This window comes from Chelonoidis abingdonii, chromosome 8, assembly GCF_003597395.2.
Source record: "Chelonoidis abingdonii isolate Lonesome George chromosome 8, CheloAbing_2.0, whole genome shotgun sequence".
Classification (NCBI taxonomy): domain Eukaryota; kingdom Metazoa; phylum Chordata; order Testudines; family Testudinidae; genus Chelonoidis; species Chelonoidis abingdonii.
This window is the reverse complement of record NC_133776.1, coordinates 26,262,910-26,287,042: the sequence shown is the minus strand read 5'-3', so window position 1 is coordinate 26,287,042 and position 24,133 is coordinate 26,262,910. Positions and strand designations below refer to the sequence as shown.

The following is a 24,133-nucleotide window of genomic DNA, read 5'->3' as shown; positions in this document are numbered from 1 at the left end:
TCCTGATGGCCCAGGAGCCAAAGTTTGCTGACCTCTGAATTATAGGGTCGGCTTATGAACAGGTTATACATTTTTTTCTATTTTTACTTATCCATCTTGGGGAGGCAGGGAGTCAGCTTATAAACGAACCAGCTTATGATCAAGTATATATGGTATATTCTGAATCCAGCATCTTTTTTTACCTTCTGGCCCAGAGCTTTAAATAGTGGCTAAAAATTCCATCCTTTCTCCATTGTTTAGCATTCAGCTTCTTGTGATTTCCTGATTCAGTTTATTCTCCAGCTTCTGTGGAGTCATCCAGGACGTAGACAAGAGCTGCATTTTTAATGTAAAAATCTCACATGGATTTTTTTTACGTAAACTTTTCTGGCCTTCTTAATACAACCTTTATGATTTCTATCTGTTGAACGCGTGATGGAACATGTGATGTATGTATCCAGGGTGTTCAACTCTTGGAGAGACTCAAATCCGACTTTTATGGTCGATGGACTGGAGTGTAACTTTAGCGCCAGTCACTAACCACCATGCATGGTAGCTCTCCCATTAATGTCAAAGATTTAGTGGTAGACAGTGGCCCTTAGTAACAGCTAAATATTCAGCTATTATCGTTATATATGTATTCAGTATATGTTGTATTCATCATTACTCAATGAGAAAAATTACCACCACTATTTTTTTTACTTTTCTACCTTTCCCATCCTTCTTTCTTTTCTTTTCTTCTTCCTCTTGTGTTTTCCTTCCTGCAGCAACGCCAAATTCTAGTCCCCTGTGCTTCACACTCATCCTCATCCCTATTCCATCTACTAACATGATTGCTAATGTACTGGTTCACATCCACATTAAAGTCCAGTAATGACCCTTCAAATTTAAACATCCGAGGGGACAGAGGAATTCACACCCTTTGTCTCTTGAGCCATTATTTCAGGGGTTTTTTTTGTCAGGTAGACCACACTTATTGGCTGTACTTGGGTCACATCTTGAAGGTTTTCTTCACAACTATGAGAGCAAGCGGTTTTTTAAAATGAAAGATTCAGTTCTACAGAAACCAAATATTTTATGTGGTTTTACATAAATAGCTCAGGGAGGCAAAATCTACCTATAAAAAGGTTTACATGACACCTGAGATATAGACAGTGCTGCTTTAAAATAATGGTACCTCAATAGAAATCTATATATTTTTGCTAGGTAACATTAATCTTTCTTTTATGTGTTCCTCCCAGATTGAACTTCAGGGCCATCCCCTCTCCCCTTGCTACAACTGTGTGTATAAAACATATCCATTCTGAACTTGACCTGAGGCACTGTTATGGAATTGCTATGTTTAGATAATTATATTCGTATGTTGCCATTTATCACAGTGTTTCTATAACCTACATTTTCCCAACCAGTCAGAGAGCTCAGAAAATGAACTGTCTGCAGGAGCATCCCTATAACTTCTCACTAAAGCCTGGAAGTGTACGCTCTAGCAGTATTCTGCTAAGGATAGAACAGAGCTCCCTCTTGAACTACCTGGATCAGATAGCTCCTATGCACACAGTCCAGGGGTCAAGAAGGTCTGGTTAGGGATTCCAGCTTTCAATATGGAGTGGCTGCATTTGAGCTGGCATGCTATAGTCCTCTCTTTCTACTCAAGAAGTAGTGAGTTCATGCCATGTTTAACTATAGTTGAAGCAGATGGTTCTTTATTCACCCATTCAAAAAAGACCCCTTACTTGGCAATATTGAAGATTATTAAAAGGTTTCTCTCAAACTGCTGGGATACCTCTATTTTAGTGAGGATAAAGAGTTATTAAATGTTTTCTGCTCACTTTCTATAATCTCCTAAAGATACCACTAAAATCATGTCTGTTTAATGGCTGCATGGCTTGTCAACTCCTGAGATAATCTTAGCAATGGAATGGCAGCTGGACTTCATAAATTGGAAACCACCCAAAGGTTAAATAATACTTTGGAATGTTACCTGTTCACAGCTGCTTGCAAAACTGGGTTTGTGCACCAGATGCCAAAAAAAGAAAGGAAAAACCTCATTTTCCTAGTTAAATAGGCAAGTAGATACCTCAACACAAACAAAAGGAAGCAACTTTTGTAATGAAATACTAAAGATTTCAGTGTGGAACTTGCAGGTATTCTTAATGGTAATAAGCTAAAATAACAGATTCATTTGTACTTACCTTTTATTAGTTTCAAAAGACCCATTTGAAAGAGTGAAGGAGTAATTTGTGTTTGTTTACTGTACATTTTCCAGGGTTTTTTACTTATATAGTGTATTTGTAGCTGTGTTGGTCTCAGGATACTGGAGAGGCCAGGAGGGTGAACTAATGTCTTATTCCAGTGGTTTTCAAACTGTGGGTACCCAGTACTGGGTCACGGCGTCTCTGGTCAGCACCATAGTTGTTGGGGCATTTGTTCAGGAAAGTTCTTTCCTGAACCCCCACTTCTGACCTTCAAACAACCCCTTCCCCCCACAGTCTCTCCAAGCTCATCACTGGAAGCAAGCTCCCCGCATACCAGGACACACCAACTCTCAAAGCAGCACCAGACCCTGCCAGAACAGCAGATGCAAAACTTGCAGATACATCTCCACTGCAACAAGGATCAACACCACACACCTTTCAAGATCCCTGGATCCCACACATGCCTATCCTAACATGTAGTGTACCTTATCCAGTGCACTAAACTTTTACCTTAGAACTATCAGGATTGTCAAATCTCTTTCCTCCCCTCCCCCCATGATTTTACTGGAGACTTCTGGGCGGTCTTGGGACATATTTATTGCCTAGGCACCACAGAAAAAAATCAATGGGTGCTTAGCACCCACAGGCAGCCAGCTCCCTTTCCCCCTCCCCCATGCCTCCCATCCACCAGCAGCTCCACCAATCAACTCCTCCCTCTCCCTCCCAGTGCTTTCCAACCTCAGTGATCAGCTGTTCCATGGTGTGCTGGAGGCGCTGCTGGGGGAGGGGGAGGAGTAGGGATGGGGCTTGCTTTGGGGAGGGGGCAGAAATGGGTGGAAGAGGTGGAGTGGGTGCTTGGGAGAAGGGGTGGGGTCTGAGGTGGAGTGGGGGCAGGAAGAGGTGGGGTGGGGGCTGGCGGCTTGGGGCTTCTTGGTAAATTATAGTGGGGTCTTGCAAAAACTAATAATTTAACTGCCTACCTGTTGAAAAGCGGAAGCTGCTCATAACTCTTAAACTGCATGTCGCTAAAAAAAAAAACAAAAAAAAAAACATTTACTGAAATTTTCCAATATTGGAAAAATATTATTCAATCTAGGGGATTAAAATTAGTTCTTCAAATCTTAAGGAGGTCCAGTTTAGCAACACAATAGTTCTGGCTTCCTTGTCTCATATATCCATGAAAGCTTCTACAATCTTATATGAGCTTGCTTGCTGTGGGAAATACTGTATTGTTGCTGAGTTGGTGCCTAGGAAACTAACTTGCAAATTACAATCTAACTGAAAATTGGAATTGGCTTTTTAAAAAAAAAAAAATCATTAAAATTGCTTGCTATAGTGTAGTTTTTGAAGTTTTACTTATCTGTATATTTTGTCAGTCTGTGTCAGCACTGCTACTTTCTGGTTGCAAGTGGCATTTTAAGATTTGTGATGAATGAGGGGTGGTTGGTGTGTTGTTTTTTTTTTTTTTAAGAGGTGGAATCATATTAATTGTTTAGTGCACCAATATGACAATCCCAATAGAATGCAGCTGTGCTTATCTCTGTCTTTCTTTGCAATACACACTGCTTCCTCAGGGAATTAACTTTGTGTGTGTTAATTTTAGTGCAAAAACTGAAATTTCATTCTGTCTAGCAGTTGCAGCTGTTTCTCACTCCTTGCGGACAAAACAGATGTGGGGTCTGACTGATCTGGTTTACACTAGTGTAAATCAGAAGGAATTTCTTTATGCTAGTGTAAAACTATCAAGATCAAGAATCTGGCTTGAATTGAAAATATTAAATTCTGTATTTTCCTATAGAGACAGCCAGCAGTAAGGTATCATGCAAATGTTAGTTTAAGCAGCTATACTTTACATAATATTATACAAATATAGAGTACTATTAAAATAGGGAGGTCCTAAAATTGGGAGGTCCAGCCCTCCAGTAGAGTGTAAATATCTCTTTAGCTTCCCTCCCCCACAAAAAGAAGCTATATTTTTGCAAGAGAGGAAATCCATCTTTTGAGATGAGGCCATATGCTTCATTGATTGTATACTCTGTTCTTAATACCATGAGACTTAATATTAAAAATTAAAACTCTTTGATTTCCTACAGTCCTGCAAAATAACATACTTTAGTGACATTTTTACTTGTTCAGTAGACAGACGAAACAAAAACTGCTTGCACCATTGCTGTTATATTTCTAATTCATAAATGCTTACCATGTTCATATTTTCAAAATAAAGTAGAAGGAAGACAGTAGCACTAGAATGATGGTTCAGATCAGGGATTCTCAAACTTCATTGCACCATGAACCACTTTTGACAACAAAAATTACTACATGATCCCAGGATGGGGGTCCAAAGCCAAAGCCCCAGGGCTTCAACCCCAGGCGGCGGGACCTGTAACCTGAACCCCAGTGCCTAGGGCTGAAGCCAAAGCCTGAGCCCCTCCTCCGCCCCAGGCCCCAGCAAGTCTAACATCAGCCATGGCAACCCCATTAAAATGGGGTTGAGACCCACTTTGGGGTCCCGCCCCACAGTTTGAGAACTGCTGGTTCAGATTATAGATCTGGCTAGTTACAACAAATGAATGTGCTGCAGCTCCAAGTTAAAGCTCATGCCAAGTGATGGAATCTGTCCAAAACAATTATTCATAAGAAAACACATGGAGTGCTATATAAGGCCGTTATCCTTGCAAGAACATACTCACTAAGTTGGCATTTCTTTGGCTTATAGTGTTCCGTAGACATAGAGATAAGCCAGAACCAGGTTGATGCCTTTGTTGGCTTGCATACCTCTTATTATATAGTACTGCTTACATTGATTTGTACAATGGTAATGTATGATTTAGGGCACGGTGTCCTGCCACTGCTTAGAGGAAGCTTATCTAGAAGATATCAGTTTTTTTTATTTAATTATATTAAAATAATTGGCATAGTCCTACAACAAAACAGTCACTTAATTCACTGAGACTTTGTTTGGACAGAGAATAAGTATTTTTAAACATTTCGAGTTTACAGTGAGATTTTGTGCAGTTCAACACCTTCTGAACCTTGACAGCATCTAAATTGGATATTTTGGTTGAATTCAAAAAGCAGAAAGAAGGAAAGCAGAGCTGTTAGTCAATGATATATTCCAAGTGGCTTTCCAGAATTTGAAATGAATCTTAAAAAACCTCTTTTATTCTGTTGAGCAGAGAAGTTACTTTAAAAAAAAAAAATCAATCCGAAAAGTAAAAAGGGGAGGGGATCTCTAGTTGTGTAGTGAAGAAGCATAAACCATATGTTCTGGTTTGACTAGGTGCTGATTTTATCTTGCATGGTTGTACAATAATATGATTGATAGTGTGCGATGTAAAATCTTATAGCTTGGGGCTGTACTCTGTCAGTTTTGTGTGATTTACTGCTTAGAGAAGAAAGCTTGAAAGAACTGCTTGGAAATAAGCAGATCAACGTTACTTTCTTCTCAAAAAGGTGAACATAGATATTAAATAATCCAAAATGGGATGTTGATTGAGTTGCTGTTTAATCTTTTTAGTGCTAAATAGTTATGTGATTTTTGTCAGGGCTTGTATCCAGTATTTTCAGGCAATGAATGACTTCAGTCTGCCATCTTCTATTGGACGGTGCACATGCTTGTGAATTGATGTATATCTGTCAACATGAGTAGGGGCAAAACACACTATATGGAGGTACCAGAACATAATGCAAACAGACCTTTGTTCAATCCCTAAATCTGAGAAATTTGTTCTCACAGAGTTATAAAATCAGTGTTTGGAGATTGTGCAGAACAAAAGAAAAAATGTGTGTAAACAATCACAGTAAGTGAATAAGAAGAATATTCATAGTTACATAAATTATGCTGGCAGGGACTAATAATTCACAAATTTCAGTCATGAACTATTCACTATGTAGAGCAGAAAAGAATGGCCCAAGTGCTTCACAGGGCACTAAAGCATCAAGAATGGCTCATGCTTTGAGACAGAGTGGACTTTTGCTCTGTTCCATTGTAGCAAATATTCTGAAGTCGATTAAAAATGCATTACTCCATATGAATGTAGATTCATTTACTATTATACTGTTGAGTTGATAAGGATTTATGGCCATTCTTATGAAATAAAATAGGTAAAATTCATCTTAAAAGGTGGTGTTTTCTGTATATTTCCACCTATTATCCTGAGTCAGTTTGTTTTACAGACTTCAGCTATTAACAGAAGTGGATAGTAGTATCTCTTTACTGCAGGCAATAAGGAAAAACCTACAGAATAGATTGTACCTCAGTGGAGCCGTGCAACTCATATTGTACCCCACAGGCCATAAGTGGAGTTGTGACGTGACTAAGCTGTAGTGTGGATTTTGACTTACGAGAGAGAGAGAGAGAGTGTCTCTGAAAAAGTGATGGTTCCGTTGGATTATCTGTTTAAGGAGAGTTGAATAAAGCAAACATTCTGAAATTAAACAGATCAGTTGCTGTGAAACCTAAAATTATTATTGGCTTCTATTCGTATCTTATTGCTAGATGGTTAGTATCTAATTGGTTCACATATTGGTGACTGGTTAATTCGTGGATTAGTAGTCCATACCAGGATAGTTAGTATAACTATAAATACTACTGGTTTGAACTAAAAGGAGAATTTCTTCCTGCACAATCAGAAACAATTAAGAAATATACTGACCGTAGGATCTTTTTTTTTTTCTGTGCTGCTGTACAGAAGATTACCAGATTTGGGATTTTTCTTAGTTTCATCAGGCCTTTGGGGACAATAAATCTGAAAAATGATCCTGCCTGGTTTTAGTAGTGGGGGCCTTGTCACAGTTTACAATCCAGAGTAGGCTTACTGAAACTGATAGAGCTAGGTGGTTATCAGCTGCCTTTCAAAAGTAACTCATCTTGATGAACAGCTGGTGAATTTACAATCACATGTAAGACAATTACGGGAAATACACTCAACGTTATCCAGTGCAAGGAAAAAAGGCTTTCAATTTGTGTTTTTTCTAGCTGAGCAATTCTGTTTCCAAAGTAAGTGGTGCAAATTCTTTCGAATGCTCCTTAAATCATGTTTTGGTAGCTGAACGCAGGTAAACAGTTTAAAGAACTGGAAATGTCATTAAGATGAACTTCTCCTTGAAAGGCTTTTCTAGCATTTCTTTACATTAATTGGACATAAATAAGTAAGTTGGCTGAAACGACAAATATAAAAGAAACCTGCTTGTATTCACAGTGTGGAGTGCTGAGGCATGTTTCTGAAGATGTCTGGAGATTCGACTGTTCAGGCACCTGTTGTCAGATAAATGTTAATGGATTGGAGGCCAGGAGGGGATGAAGTAACTGTTTACTGACAGCATACAGAAACCTCAAGTAACAAGTTGACCTGACCAGGCATTCTCTTACACAACAGCTGAAGACCCAGCAGAGAGAGATTCTTGATTAGCTAGAGTAGTTCAGGTTTAGGAAGATGAATGACTAAATTGTTTAAGGAGAAGGAGTGTAAGTTTTTAAGTCTTGGTGCTTGGGTAACAGATTTTTTAAAATTGTATTTCTTCATGGCATCCATTTTTTTTCCATTTTAGTAACCCTAAACAAAAGTAATTCAGAAATTTTTAATATATATAAAAATGCTATTGCTTGTCCAAATAATCCTGGAATATGATTCAGAGTAGTACTTCAGATGCTAATGGTGCTTCATTTTTTTTTGCTTCCTTGGTTTGTAATGAACAGCTTGCGCGTGCGTGCGTGCACGCTTCACCACCCACTACTATATGGAATGCCACATCTTCTTGTGTGTGTTTTCCCCTCTACACCTCCCACCTCCCACCATCTGAACTAGTGCAACCTATCCTTACCTGACTGAGAAGAGGTCCTGAGTTCTTCTGTTTCCAAATGTCTATTGCCCAATGTGTTTGGTTAGCCGACAGCTGTGGTGTATTTATTTGTAGGCAGCCATAGCTTATTAGTTCTTTTGCCCAGAATCCACTCATTATTTTTGTCAGGAATATGCTTAGCAGTGTAATGAGTGTTTGTCAGTTAACAGCTGCTTTCAGAGCCTGCAGGGAGGTACATGCATTGTATTGTTTGAGTATCACTTAAAAAAAAAAGAAAAAGGAAAAAAAAAAGAAAAGTGGTATCTTAAAATACATATATTTATAGAATTCAGACGACACATCCTTGCCCACCTTCTTCCCCAAAGCCACTCCATAATAAGCATTGTAAGATAAAGTGGAGCTTTTGAGCTCTACCTCTTGTCAGTATGTCTTTGAATACTTTTAGTGCAGTTATCGAGCACACGCAGTGGTCTTGTTTTTTGTATTCACTTCAATAAATAGTATGTTTTTATTTCTCATATTGGAAAAGAGATCATGTGTCTAAAAGATATGCATTACTATGCTAAATTTCAGCAAGACCAGTACGAGGTGAGAAGAATAGGTGACAGCAGTCATCAACCATTTGCTTGAAGCCATAATGGCATTAATGGCCATATACCAAGTTTTGAAACATGGTAAAAATAGGTTGTGGTCGAGCTCCTGTACATGCTGTAACAAGATGGTCAATGTTAGTATGGTGGGTCCTGTGCTTTTCTTGGCAGAGGCTAGGATGCTACCCCTTGCCCCTGCTCTTGGGACACCAAGGGCACCGCTAGTGGCCCAGGGAGTTGAAGCATGGGAGGGGTCTGGGTTTGCTCCTCACTCTGAGCCCCAGCGCCTCTCAACCCCTGTGGGTTCTTACCCTCCTCCCCTTTGGGTGGGTACCTTTGCTCCTTAGAGACTGGGGGAGGGAGTCTCCCTCTCCTGCTGGGGCAGGGTCTCCCTTACTTCAGTTCTCTGATCTTTCAGGTCTTATAGCACACCTCCAAGCTCCAGTCCTCTCTCCTTCCCCCCCCACCCCCCAACTGCCTGAAGCTGAAGCAGGGGGTTTTATTAGGTTCCTGACAGGGCCTTAATTGACTGCAGGTGCTCCAATTAACCTGTAGCCACTCTCCCTAGTCTCTAGGGAACCCTGCCTTGAGCTTATATATTTCCCCTCTAGCACTCTATCACTGCTCCCTGGCCCTCCTGTATCACAATGCAGATTAACAAGAAGCTTAACAAAAAAGCATTATTTCTGCCACCTCCTTTTTAAATACAGGTTTATTATATTGCACAATCCATTATAAATGCAGGAGTTTGTGCTTTTGGAAAATGGAATTGGGGAAAGTATATTCTGTTTAATGGGTTCAGTGGCATTTCTCTGTTTGTTTTTGTAATGTGATAACTTTTGAATGCTGCATCTAATTAAGTCCAAAATTTCAGAGAATGTCCTAGGAATCATTGAGTGAAAATTTTAGTGAAAATATGAAGAAGAAAAAAAACAACCAAATGAGAGTAATGAGGGAACACAGTACCCTGGGCATCTGGTTAGCACACAGAGAGCTTCAGCCACCTTTGTAATTGTCTGTAGATCAAAGATGGCAACAATTAACATCTTCCAGCATAACACCCTCCAGCTCAGCTTAGCTTTACTCAGCCTCCTAATACAGTTAAAAAAAATTGACACTCTGAATGACTTCTCTCTGAGCCAGAAAGGGGGAGAGGAAAAAAAACGATGGGGGGGGGGAAGGGAATGGGGATGCTCAGAGAGCCCCTGGCATGGTTGGGGGAGAATGGAGGATGCAGCCATGGGAGAAATGGGGGGTGAACACAGAAACAAAAGGTCTGGCAGTGGGAGAGAATGGAGAGCCCTGCTGTTGGGGGCCTGGGTGCATGCTGAGTGGGCAGGGGAAAGAAAATGGGAATGGGGGGGGGCATGCAGAACCCCTGGTGGTGGAACAATGGGGGACCCTAGTGTGGTGGAAAAGAGGGCTGTGAAGGGGCAGCCAGAGATCCGCAATGGTGGGAAGTGTGAGGGACAATTGTATGGGCGATGGCGGGGACAGAGAGCCCCTGGTGTGGGGGAAGGGGAGGTGCACAGGGTCCCTGGCATGAGGGTGGAAGTTGCCAGGAGTCCCTGAAATAGAAGTAAATGGTAGGGGTGGCAAACAGAGAGCTTGGGGAGCGGGGTATGCAAAGAGCCCCTGGTGTGTGTGGTGTGCTCAGCCTACAGAAGCAACAAAGTGTGCAACTTCTAGTAAAGCATATTCTAAAACGAAGAGTTGCTTTTGGATGTCAGGTATTGCTTAGGAATTACAGAAAATAAACCAGAAGACATTATTCTCCATTTGCTATGGAGTAAGCTAAGCTTACATCACCCAAAGAGTATCAAAGCTGTGTAAACTGTGTTGCTCACTGAAATGCCTTAAAGCACAAAGATTAATTTCTTTTGCCTCTTTGACAAGCAGATGCTTTGTAAATTTTTGAGGAAAAAATGTTGCTAAAGGGCTGAAAGTGTCAGAATAATTATGTGCCGTGGAAAAGCCTGGGAAATGGGTGCTACTCCTGAATTTGCTTCTGGACATGTTTAGTGGAGAATTGTTTACTCTGAGCAAAAGTGTTGGGTTTTTTTCTTTGTTTTGCAGTGAGGAGAGCTACAATGTCACAGATTATTCCTTGAGGGACCAGCTGTTGGTTGAACAATGTGACAGTGAGGAGCTGAATTCCTCACCGGTAAAGAATAGTTCCACTATGCTGTACTCTCGGCAGAGCTCTACAAGTCACCTCTTCAGATTAACTGTCCTTAGCAACCACGCAGGAGAGAAGGTGGAGATGCTACTGGGGACTGAGACTCAGTAAGTAGATAACTAAAAACTTCTCCAACTCTCCTTCCCTCTCCTCCCATTTGAGGCATTTTTCTTTTAGCTAGAGTGCTGGAGCATAGAGTCCTTTCATTCTACTCTGTTGTTTGTTCAGCAAGTCTAAAAAACAGCATCTTGATAACAGGCCTCAACTGTAATGGTCAAAGTAACAAAACAAAATGGAACTACTGCCAGACCCAGATAACTCAGGACAGTGTAAGCCATTACACTTCCTGCACTGGACAGTAGGGCTGGGCCAGAAGCCGTTTTCCCATCCTGTGACACATTTTGTGATTTCAAAAAATTTCCCATTCTACATTGAGGTTTTTTGTGAAAAGAACAGAGGCTGAGAGAGACTAACACCAGAATACCCAATAGTCTGAATCAGGCAGAGCAGGAACTTGAACCTGCTTTTCTCACTTCCTAGGTGAGTGCCCTAACCACTGGGCTATCAACTATTATAGGATGCAGCTATTGCTGTCTGACTCTGATGAAACTGACCCTTTCCCACCAAAAATTTTGGTTTCATTGAAACAGCATTTTCAATTCCAGACCCACTCTACTAGACAATGTACTGGTCAAATATAATAACTTAGCCTGTTTATCTTACAATAGAAGTAAGCTGCATATTATTGACTCATATAAGATTTTAAAAGTATGTACAGTATGTGATTTGCTTGTGGTTTTTAAGTGTTGGATTCACTATTTATTATAATTTTATAATGTGTTGGAGCAAAATGGCGTAGAAACAAAGAATATGCAAAATTCAACCCATAACAGTTAAGGGAGCCATTATAGTGCCACTTGAATTTGCCTCCTGGGAAAATTTGTATTTTTCTCTCATATGTATCAAGTGAATTCCACTCCAGGTTCTGTACATGTAGGTTTTTTTATCTTTTTCAAATCAGAATATCTGTTCTTTGAACTGCTTAAGCTCATATAATTGCATCTCACTAGTCAGATCGGTAACTTGACTGGAGCCATGGTAAACTTAGAACAAGACAAAGAAACTATATGGATGCTCCTGGGCTCTGAGTGTGTATGCAAATTTACTAATTATGTAATATTAACCCATCTCAAGATACAGCCCATATTTAAAGAGCAATACAAAATGTTAGCCTGAGATATTACGTGACATCTGTACATTACAAAAATCTGTGGAGTGCATTAGAGACAGTTTCTGCACCAGTGAAAGAGAACTTTGTTGCAAACTTATCCATACTTGAGATAATGGTAATATGTAGCTATCTGCAGTTTGGCATTAGCATAATTCATTGCGGGCGGTTAGGTTTTGTGGAGATCTGTGACTAGAGTATAGGATGACTACTTTCAGTGGTATGGTTTAGCAGCTGGAAAGGTGTGTGATTAGGGCTGTATGCCTCTGGTATGCGTATGTTTGAAGGGTTTGGCAACTGGAAAAGGGAACTGACTTATGGCAGGACCTTTCTTTGGACAATACGCACTCCTTTCCATGGCCCTCTTTCCTCCTCCTTCGCCACAGACTTTTCCCCAGCATCTACACACAAACCGGCTGCGGCCTTCAATGTACTCTAAGCCCAGCTGACACTCTGCTCAATAACAGTGGATCGTTCTGATAGCCAAATTGCCTCTAAATTGCACCAAATCTTTCTAATCCAGAAGAGAGTCCCCAGCTCTGAACATCCCAGTGTGCTGTTATACGCACTCGGTTCAATTGGCCAACTATTGGGTACTGCTCTGAAGCCGAGGAAGGCAACTGCTGTTCTGTACTTGCAGCTCAGGAGGCTATATTTGAAAATATGGCTGTGGATATATCAGCTGGGCCTCAGTGTACTGTGGTGCACTGGATCCAAATTCTATGGCAAGCACTCTTCAGTTCCACAGGAAAGTTAATTGAGCTTAATTTGTTGATTTCCCTCCCACCTCCCCAATCATGTGTTGTTGAGTCCTCTTTGGAAGTGCAATAACATCTATGGAACCCCTGTAAAAGAGGGAGAGTTATTCCCAATAAGGCTAGATGCCTAGGGTCCCTGTGGAGACAGTATCCACATGTGTAAGCTAGTTAAAGCTCTCTGAGAGCAGGCTTCTTGCCATTTTCACTTCAAATGGGGGAGCAGGGTCTTGGGAGTGAAGCCACAGGGGGGCTCTTTATCATAGTGTGCCAAGGGCCCCAGATTGCCTTAATCAGCCTTACATGCTTCCCAATGGGTCCCTGACTGTCTCCACTCTCCCTCTGCAGCCCTGTTCAGATCTCCCAGTCACATGTTTTGCATCTCTGGTGAGAGTGAGCTGTGCTCAGCACCCACAGCTCAGCCCAAGACTATCACCCGCACCAGAGCACACTCTTTTAAAAATAGGCAAGGGCAGTTCTGACAAGCCAGGAGAATTGTTGTCCTGCTTTCTGTTTCCTTCTGTGGGCCACAGGGCAGGAGAATTTGCAACTTATGCACTTCCCCTTGTGGTGAGAGCAGCACAGAAAGAGGAAGCTGCAGACAGATCCCAGCAGGGCAGAAAGAACAAAATGTCAGGTTCCTGGCTGAATCCAAAGGATAGATTTAATGGCCAGAACGTGGAATTCTGCAGGTGTTAAATTCAGTGAACAAGGAATTGTAGAGTGCATAAGGCCCTGTGTATATAAGTCACTGCACCGGTCAGCTTTACCAAAGCAGAATCTTTCAGAATGGTCACCGAAGGCTCAGGTGAAATACCACTTACAAAAAGTTTTCACAAGAATTCAAAGCAAGAAGTGTTTTCCTTATTTTCAGTCCTGCAGCTTTTAACATCAACCTTACCCAGATAATTTTCCACTGTCTGCAGCCTTAAGTCCTTATAAATGGTGCCAAAATGTATATACTGTATTAAATGGAGATTAACTAAATCTGGCTAGGTGGTGATGGCCATTGTACATGCAAACAATTTTTATGCAGGGTGTTTGGCCTCTTAAAACTAATTTTTACTGCCTCTTCCTCAATATCACAGCCCTGATTTACCTGATCTTATCAGTCTTTGAACAGTTGTCATTTCTCCAGCTGAGCACATAGATCAGACTTGCTCAAGAGCGATTGAGGACAGAGAGGTTTGTTTGTTACTCCTCCTCTTAGGGGAGGGCTAAGGTTGAACATTAAGGGAAAATACTAAAGAGAGGTAATAATGGTTCTGTGTCTTCCTCTGGATAAATGCAACACCTCACTGTCTCTTCTTTCAGAAGCATGAAAGAGTCAAATAAATATTGAAACAGAAAATACCACTATGTTTTAAATCATGGGTCATGCATTCTTCTAGTGATGACAGCCCAGCAGTTAAGTGTAGGAAGTTACTTTATGTCAAACTCATTGTTCAGAAGTTATAAGTGATTTTTGCCAAACCTCTCTGGCCATAAAACAGGATCTAACAGTGAAATTAATTTTAAATTAGCATACCTCAAACCCAGCACACTGTTGCTGATGTAGACTGTGGTGAGTTGGCCTCTGTCAGTCAGTGAATTTAGCAAATAAAAAAAGACTTGCATATCTTAGCAATAAAGTCATTCTGAGGATACAAATGTTGGCTGTTGGATGAAATATTTATCGAAGGCAGGGGATCTCCAACTGGGGGTTGTGACCCCTCAGAGGGTTTTGAAGTTATTATGGGGGGGTCATGAGCTCTCAGCCTCCACCTCCAAGCCCCTGCTTTGCCTCCCTTTATAAAAGTGTTAAATATAAACAAATGTTTTTAATTTATAAAGGGGGTTCGCACTGAGAGGCTTGTTGTGTGAAAGGGGTCACCAGTACAAAAGTTTGAGAACCATTGATCTAAGGGCTTGTCTACGTGAACATTTTTTTGCCACAAGCTGAGTTGTGAATCTACCCTGCACTAGCCTGCCATGCACTAACTCTCCATGTGGACCCTACGAATGTGCACTAACAATTTGCTATACATCCAAACTAGGCAGAGTTTGTCTTATATAATCCTGTCATGAAAGGATTGAGTAATTCTATATCCCTGCATTTTATGACTAAACCATACAGCATACTCATTGCACCGAGTGTGTGTAAACAAACTCCTCTTTGTGGATGTTTATTCACTAGTTATACTTCAGTTTCGTGAACAGCCTTAATAATGCATGTGATCGTATTTGTTGTGTTGATTCTGAAATATATTAGAGGTGTGCTAAGTCCTTGAAGCCAAGCCTGAGCCCCCCAATAGTTCATGTAGGTGTTCTGATGTCTCACATGAGGAGGTGTTTCAGGAAGGAGCCGTGTTAGTTCACGAGCCATAAACTCAGAATAAATAGAGCTTTTTTAACAGCTTGTTGTCTATGGATATAGTTTTGAAGAGAATAAATACATGACAAATAATAGTAATTTTTTGTAGCTGATTTCCAGCCCAGACTAAAACTTTACCTAGTGCAGGAAAAACACATTCAGTCCGAAGAGTCAGGGATGCAGAGGTGGATTAGAGGTTTGTAGGGCCCTGGGCCAGAGCAAGTGGAGGCCCCTCCCCACCCCTGCTCGGGCTGGGGAAATGGGGTTAGGAAACGGGGGCTTCCCCCGCTCCCCAGCAGGAGTGCTAGGTGGCGGAGCGGGGCAAGCCCTGCTCCCTAACCACATGCCCTGGCAGGAGTGCCAGTGGAGCAGGGCAAGCCCCTGTGCTCCGATCCCGATCCCTGGCAGGAGGGGGTGCCCCAGCTGGCATGGGCCCTGTAGGGATGTATCACCATCAGTGATGCAGTGGTTTCTTGCTCTTAACTCCTCCTTCATTGGTCTTGTGTGCTAGGGGGACAAGGGATATTGAGTGAACGAGGTAGAATCCTGGGTACTGAAAAATCTGGAGCATCTGTTGTAAGGTGCCACGGTGTTTGTATGAATCTTGGTGCCAAGAAATCAGAATGGCTGTGCCATGAAGATTATCAATTTTCCAGTCACTGAAAAAATGGCATAGCTCTAGTTATTAAGACAGGTACTCAATACCATTACTAGCAGAAGTTACTTCAGGCTCTGATGCAATAAAAGAGCTGGAATAGAGTTAGAAGAGGAGAAAAAAATGCCATAATCAAAACTTATTTGCATATCAAACTAGTATGTTCTGAAATAGAACCTGGTCAGAAATGGAGCATTCTGATTTGATGTCAGTAATTGTATACCCAGATCAAGAGCCCCCACTGAATAGTTAAATATGACTTTGCAGTCTGTGTTATATAAGCAGCAAAAAATATTCCAGGCAGTACATCTTGTGTTGGAGGGAAGGGTGTGGTACGCTATGGATATATCTTTCTGGCAGCTGGGAGTGAGCCAGTCCAGGTAGACAGACTCGTGCTAGCAAGGCTCAAGTTAGCACGCTAATAATAGCCATGTGGGTGTTGCAGTTGGGGCTAGAGCTAGCATGAGTCTATCTACCCTAGCTGGGAGGCTTGCTCCCAATCCCGGTGTAGACATAGCTGTCTGTCTTTCATGGTTTAAGGAGTGAGATGGGAAGCCGAGGTGTACAGTAACTCCAGGAACGCACTGGTTATCATGCCTCAAGGCCTAAAACAATTGCCTGAGATGATTGAACAGTTTAGCAGCAACTGTGCTTGCTTCTAAAATGGAGAAGAATAACTGGGGGTAGGGGGCTTATGCAGGTCTTTATATTGTGCTTTTCCTGCCAGGAGACTCTGAGGGATTGACTAGAAGTGTTTCTCAACCTTCTTGGTACTAGGGACAGGCTTGCTGCCTTCCTAAACTGTGTCAGGGAGATTTCAGGGACCAGCTGTTGAGTAACACTGAAGTAGGGCATTTATAAATGGAAAACTCATTTGGTATTTCCCAGACACAAGGGAATTTCCAGTCAGAGGGCCAGATCCTTAGCTTATGTAAGTCAGTGTAACTCCATTGAAACCTATGGAACCATGCCGATTTACACAACTGAGGATTTGAACCATAATGTTTGCAAACTTCAAATATTTATTTGACTTAATTTATTGGCTAATTATTTGTGATGACTTCATTGAGAAATGTAAACAGATGCTTTTCAACATACAATACAATAGGGAAAATCCAGATTTTCTGTTTTTGTTCAGATTGTGTTCACAGGGGAGAGAAATTTCAGAGTTCATATATACTCAGTTGTCATCCATCTGTCTGTCTGCAGTATCTGTCCTGGACACTTGTGGTCATTAAAAATATCCTAGCACTTTTTGAAGCAGTAAGTGTATTAGCCCTGGTCAAATTCCACCTTGAGTAATTTTTCTACTTAAAATCACCTTTCATTGGAATATTTTCTATTCTCACTTCCTGTCCTTGGCATTATCTACTATTGATGATTGCTGTTAAATGATTGCTCTCTTTCACAAATGCTTTGTTTCACCTGTGTCACTGTGATACAGTGGTAGGCAAAGTCACTTGTACGTGTATCTAGTTTTCAACCCAGTTTGGGGTGCTCACAGATTAAAGTTGATACTTAAATATAAAATGACTATCAAGCTTTGTTATCTTGTGAATGTTTTATTTATTTTTTGTTATGACATAACAAAATTGATTAAAATTGTAAATGTAAAAGCACTTCATGTAGTTTTACATGCATTTTGGAAAGTTACAATTAATACAATTCCTCCCAGTTATTAGCTGTGCATATTACAGGTTGCAGTACAGGGCACATATGTGCCTGGATTAGGGTCCTGATCCAAAGCCCATTGAAATCAAAGGCAGTCAAGGTCTACTCTCTCCAAGAGGAATATGCAAGCCAAAAAAACCCACCTGAACAACCCTTTTGTGTGTATTCATCAAGATGAAACACGAATGCTTGCAGCTGACATTGACAACAGAAATTACAACACAATATATTCTTCAAAGTAGACAAATGAAACTGAGCTATTTTTCAACTGGGATAAGTCCACTGGATGCTAAGAATTATTAGTTGTTTGCAGTGTTGTGGCCATGTTGGTCCTAGGATATGACAGACACAAGGTAGGTGAGGGAATATATTTTATTGAACCAACTTCTGTTGGTGAATGACATGAGCTTTCAAGCTCTATACACAGCACTGAAGAAGAGCTCTGTGGAGCTCGAAGGCTTGTCTCTTTCACCAGCAGAAGTCGGTCCAATAAAAAAATATTACCTCATCCACCTGGTGTGTGTCAAGAATTATCAGCATGCTTGGTCAACATGCAGTAAATTATTCAGATTTAATTTTGTGATTTGTCTAGGAAGAAAAGGTGTTTTTACACCCCTACCCAGTAGTAATTGAAAATCCTTATAGACCGTTTGCTTTCACCATGTCTCCCTTTGTTGTGAGAGGAATCAGTAATAAGCCATCCAGGTAACCAGTCCTTGAGACAATTGGATGAATGCCTTTTTCTGTAACTTTCCTGCCTCCTTTCCTGCCTGTTGTTAATGATTTAATCAACATCAGGAAGTAAATTGACAGTCTTTCTATTAGGATAATTCCTTATATCAATGAGAAAATTCAAAGCAAAAATCTGTGAGGGAAGGTTGCAGGGAAGGACACAATCATATTAATTGCCATTCACTCATACTAGTTTATCTTCACACAATTTGAGAAAAAAGCCATATAATCAGTCTAATTTGGTATGACGTTATGAGTGTAATATAATATCTCATTGAAAGATGACAGGGCCAGAAAGAGTTAATTAACTCACAGACTGACCTGACCATGGCTGAACTTTAGAGACTGATTAGGAAGATATATAAATGAAGATATATAAACATCTACCCTTCTACCTTTAACAATGCAAGTCTGCATTGTTAAAGATAGAAGGGTAGATGTTTGCTCAGGTCCTGTGATGTAAGCAAAGAAGTCTTGTCTATTACTGTAGCTTTGATTCAAAAATCAAAGAAGGAATATTAACATTTAGGAAGACACTTGAGTGAGATAGTATTATTGTCTATATGTCTCTTTGAAGGTTATGGTAACCTGTATCTGAACCGTTTAATGGGTAAATTAACCTGTGCTAATTGCCAGGATGTTTGGGAGAAGGAGAGTTAAGCCTGTTGTTTTCTCAGGCCAAAAGGCTACTGGAAATTGTATAAAAACCCTGGGATGCAATCCTTCATCTCAGGTCTGCTTTGGGTTTCAAGAGGGGGAAACAGTAAGCCATAAGAATTGAGATTCCCAATCACTGACTGGAGTCACCCTGATTATGGACATTGGACTATAACCTATGAACTATATCTAAAAGGACTTTTGTCAACTACAAGCTCGTCTCTGCTATGTATCTGAACCTCAAGAATTGAATTCAAGTCTGTATGTATATTGATCTTTTAACCAACACTCTCTCTTTTCTTTTTTTAATAATCTTTAGCTTAGTTAATAAGAATTGGCTATAAGCATGTATTTTGGGTAAGATCTAATTTATAATTAGACCTGGGTGTGTGGCTGATCCTTTGGTATTGGAAGAACCTTTTCTTTTATATGATGAGATAAGACTTTCAGTAATCATCATCATATCTGACGTGTGTGTCTGGAGGGAGGCCTGAGGCTGGGTAGTTTAAGGGAACTGTGTTGTTTGGACTTCTGAATAACCAGTGAGGTACTGTAGAAGCTGTTCTGTGCTGGCTTGGTAAACTAAGTATTGGAATATCCACCGCGTTTGGGGATTTTCTCTGCCCTGTTTTGTTTGCAGTTCACCCTAATTGAGTGACCTCAGCTGGCTCCCACGGGCAGCATCATCACACTTGGGAACTGTATTGCAGATACTAAAAGAAGTAGTTGTGAGTTCTAATTTGCAGCTACTGACTGTTACGTTTAAAGGATTAATTAGATTGATAGGACTAATGTGTTTTAAGAAGAGGCAGAGCAAATGATTATCAACTTCTGCTATGCTGATTATTATTGTTTCTATGTACCGTGTTTCTAAGTGGTGTGCACTGTTGAATATTCCCATCCCTGCTATATTTCCCCATTTATGTTGTTTGTTATAATTTTTATTTGATTTAGACCTTATAAAGGCATCAGAATTACAAGGATATTTGCCTTTAAGCCATTAGGTTTATATCCCGCAGGGCTGGCTCTACCATGTAGACAGAGCAAGGAGACATCTGGAGCACTAAAAGAGTTGACTGTTTACATTGGCAGCAGAACACAGTTATTAGGGATGTTCCCAAAGCATGTCTTCTCCAAAATACAGGACAGAGAGAAATACATATACAAGTCTTATGTTTACAAGTCTTTCTGTTGTGGGGGAGGACTATTTCCCCACACTCAGTTCTACCACTTACAACTTATTGCATGCTAGGAACATAGGCATTTTCCAGTTTCCTTTTGTGCCAAAAATGTAGATTGAGTGTTCTAATTCAAAATTTAAAGTCTTGATTTGTTTAACTGTCTCTTTGAATTGAAGAATTAGCCTAGTGGCATTGGGTATTTTTAACAATTTGATTTTGTGCAGATTTAAAAAAGAAAAAGGTTTGTATGCTAATACTTCTGCACAAGGCCAGTTGGTGGCTTTTCACAGCTCATGCAGTAATAATTTGGATACCAAAGCTCTTTCAATCATGAAAGAAGAAGAAAACAAGCACTGTAGGGAAGGGATTTAGGTCAGAAAAATTAGGTCTAATAGTGTTAGAGAATGAGGAGGAAGTGTAGAGTTCACTGTGTATCCCACCAAGCCAGGCCTCTACTCCTGTCACTTCACTTTCACCCTCCTGTGCACGTATTGATAGTGGGAAGAAGTGACTTCTTTTGTGAAGTCTCTTGTTCCTTGAAAGGTGACCTTAACAATTCAGTCAGAGCTGCAATTTAAATCTCCATTTGGGAGGTTCCCTCTCCACCCCCTAAATTTAAGTCATTTTGACTATTTTCAGTCGAAGTCATAGCACATGAAACAATTTTGAGTTTAAATGCATGAAAATGCTACCAAAATTTTTGTGTGTTATGTCAGTACCGTGGTCTAATTGTTTTAGATATTCTAAACGAAACTAATCAAAGAGCTGGGGTATTGCATTACAGAAAGTGACTATAATTGTAGCTGTGTCAGTCACAGGATATCAGACACACAAGGTGGTGAGGTAATTAGCTCACCTACCTGGTCTCTTTCTGAAGTGACTAAACACCTGACCAGGCACTAAGTTTTATTGCTTTTTTGTTTGTTTTTCAAACTAAGAGGTAATGTGGACTACTCTGATTCCCGTCCACTCGACAACACTGGTTTAAGTGTTGGCACTGAGGACTGGAACTCCAGAGACCTGGATTCTATTCCTGGTGTGCTGACTTAACATCTTCTTGCTTAAGTTTACCCATCTGAAGAACTGGTATGATATTTCCTTATGCAGCTTAATATTTGTAAAGTGCTTTTACATTCTCTGATGAAGGATAGCATAAAGTGGTGGTGGCTATAATTCCTAGCATATGTCCAGAGAATAAGTGCATATAGTAAACTGGAAGGGTAAATAATATGCATTTATTTGAAAGCATGGATATCTATTCATCCAAATAGGTTGGAGCACTAATAGCTCCAGTCTCTGAGATAACCAATTCATGTTTTAAAATCTCAAAGGAAAGAATTTTTCAAAGGCAAATTAAATGTCAAGGGCCACATTTTCATATTCTCCCTACCTGCATTCATAAATATTGCAGGCACATCTGTTTGTGAAATTTCATATTTGCCTGTGCATGTTGGATAATCAAGCAACCAAAAGTGAGCAGAAAATTAGGAAAAAATGCTGGTTTTATAAAGGTTGCAATTAAAGGCCCCCTTTCAGAATGAGTCCCGAAATTGTAAATAACACTAACCACAGTGACATAAACAATTCCTCTGCATCCTTAATTCCTTCTGAACCTTTTCCTTCATTGGTGTAGTAGAATATCAGTCTTGACTGTTGGTTAATATTTTAGCATCTTAGCATTTTATAAAATTAGATCTAGACACAGACTATAGTGTCAAGTATCAGAGGGGTAGCCGTGTTAGTACAGTCAGGAGCTGTGGCAAATCTCAGTCCTAATTTAAGATGTAATAGATTAGGGATAACAAAAAAAATGATAGGATGTAATTCTTGTTCTCTTGTGACTGATTTGCAGAGTATTATTTACCATAGCGCTTGGAAGATACAGGCGTAGGATACAGCATTCTGTTAAACAGTAGTTGCTGTGTTGGAAGAACTTTGCATAGCCGTGGGGAAGCAATGATAGAGGTGGTCCTTGTTCTGTTGGAGCTGTTTCAGGGAGTGTTCTGCATTGGACAACGGCAACAAGTAGTGTCTTGTTCTCTTTGGTACAAATCCCTGTGAGAGGCCATCTCTGAGATGCCATTAGCATCCAAGCTGCCCTCCACAAAAGTGAAAGATTTTATCTGTCTCAGTGGACAGTAAAGATGGGAGGGAATACATTAAAACATTAACCACACAATGCTCTGGGCCTATCTGTGCTCGGAAAGTTTTACTCTTTTAGATTTGTTTTCAAAGTTTAGAATAACCCTGAAAGAAGCTATAGATCATTAATGATTCTGTAAAGACCTCATTACTGTAATCAGAGGATGAGTCAAACTTGTTCTGGAAGGACATGCTTCGTGGCAAAAAATGTGTGCTTTTTTTAGTTGTTTGGGGGAGATAGTAAAACTTTACTATTTTACTAATTTGTGTTCTTGACAATTACAGAATTAATTTGTTTTATGGCACTAGTAAAAAAACAAAAATACCAATCCCACAAAGTTCAGTGAGAGGAAGAATCCAGACAGGAATTTGATAGCAGTCTATACTCTTTTTTTAAGACTGGATGCTAAAAGTGGAGAAAGCAAAGAAGGAAAATATCTGCACTAAGCAGGCCAAACTGAATGGGGTAGAGAGTGCTGCATTTCTAAATGGAACGCATTGTTGTTAATTCAAGGATGCGCTTAATTTCTTAGCCACAGTTTGATTATGTCTGGCCATTTTGCTTGGGGCTTCAGCCCTGCGGGAGGTATTGGGTATTGGTATTGGGTAAAATGTGGGCAGGATGTAGAAATTGGTGCAAGAAATGTGATGCTTGCATTGCCAAAAAAGGGGTCCCCTAAAACTGGGAAAGCCCCTTTATAGCCATATTTTGTGGGGGCACCAATGGAACACATTGGTGCTGTTGTTCTTGGGCCCTTGTCTGAGAGAGAGGCCGGTAATCAATACTTGCTGGTAGCTGTGGTTGCTTCACAAAATAGCGCAAGGCTTATCCAATAAGAAATCAAGAGGCTGTGACAGTAGCTGGGGTCCTAGTGAATGAATTCATCGCCAGATTTGGGATCCCAGGTCAGTTATACACAGATCAAGGGAGAAATTTTGAATCCAAGTGTTTAAGCAGGCTTGTGAGGGTCTAGGATCCACAAAACTTGCACCTCCCCAGCGCAGTCATATCTGATGTGATGGTGGAAAGGTTCAGCAGGACTATGGGAGTTAAACTGGCTACCTTGGAAGAACTGTACCAAATGGCCTGGGGGCAGCATATTCCATGTCTTGTGATGGTTTAGGAAACAGTTAGGTCCCAGGACTAAACCCAAAATTATCCATAAGGACCACTTGAGAAGATATCAGGGGGACAGAATTTGAGCTTGGCTGCCCCCTGAATCTGAGAATGTAGCTGGGAAAGTTGTTAAGAGGTGGATTCCCCATTCTAACAAAATGATCAGGGCCTGCCGTAGCCAGCAAATTTCCTGGAAACAATAGGCATTTTTCAGCTGCTTATTAAAAGAAATCTAGGGAGAGAAATTTGGGTGCACATAAAATTTTTGGGGATTACTAATGTAAAAACATCTTGACAGAAAAACTCTGTACATATGCAAATAGTTAACCTAGTAAAATTTTTAATATGTTAAATTATTTATTTTCATTTTGTTTGGGATTTGTTGTTGGATATTTTAGGCCACATTGGGACTGTGGGTGAAGCTGAGGTGGTGGGGCAGCTGCTGTTATGAGCTGGATGAAACTTTGTTATGAGCTGAGTTAAAATCCCACTGAGATCGATAGGTGCGAACTCACCTTTTAATTAAGACAGCTCTAAGCATAAGTCTTCACCTAAAACAAAAATAGTGTGTGAACTGACCAGGAGTTTTTGCTGAGTATTATTTTGGGTGAGGGTCTGGGTGTAGGAAAGCAAAAGAGACAGAAATATATAGAGAGAGCACCTGAAAACAGGGCCCTGTAAGAAAGCTGAAAAGAGTATGCTTTGTGCTGTGAGAGAAAGAAGCTGTTTTCTGCTATTTGATTCCTTCTGTGGTCAGAGAGACAGAGCTTTGCACATTCTTCGTAAATAAACAAAACTGCATCAAAGGCATAGCTGACTATTGCCAATTTCTCCTCCCAACTGGAACATCCAGAGGGCCCCAAACTGTGACTAGCCACTTGGGTCAAAAAAGGGAAG

At 40.5% G+C, this 24,133-nt stretch overlaps 1 protein-coding gene across 2 annotated transcripts in view; it reads left to right on the top strand.

Moving 5' to 3' along the window:
- Positions 1-24,133, top strand: part of ARHGEF26 (Rho guanine nucleotide exchange factor 26) — a 108,652-nt gene that overhangs the window by 73,222 nt on the left and 11,297 nt on the right. For both annotated transcript variants that reach the window (XM_032787399.1, XM_032787398.1), the window contains exon 12: positions 10,643-10,852. In XM_032787399.1, coding sequence (XP_032643290.1) covers positions 10,643-10,852 — 210 coding nt within the window. The remainder of the gene's footprint in view (positions 1-10,642; positions 10,853-24,133) is intronic.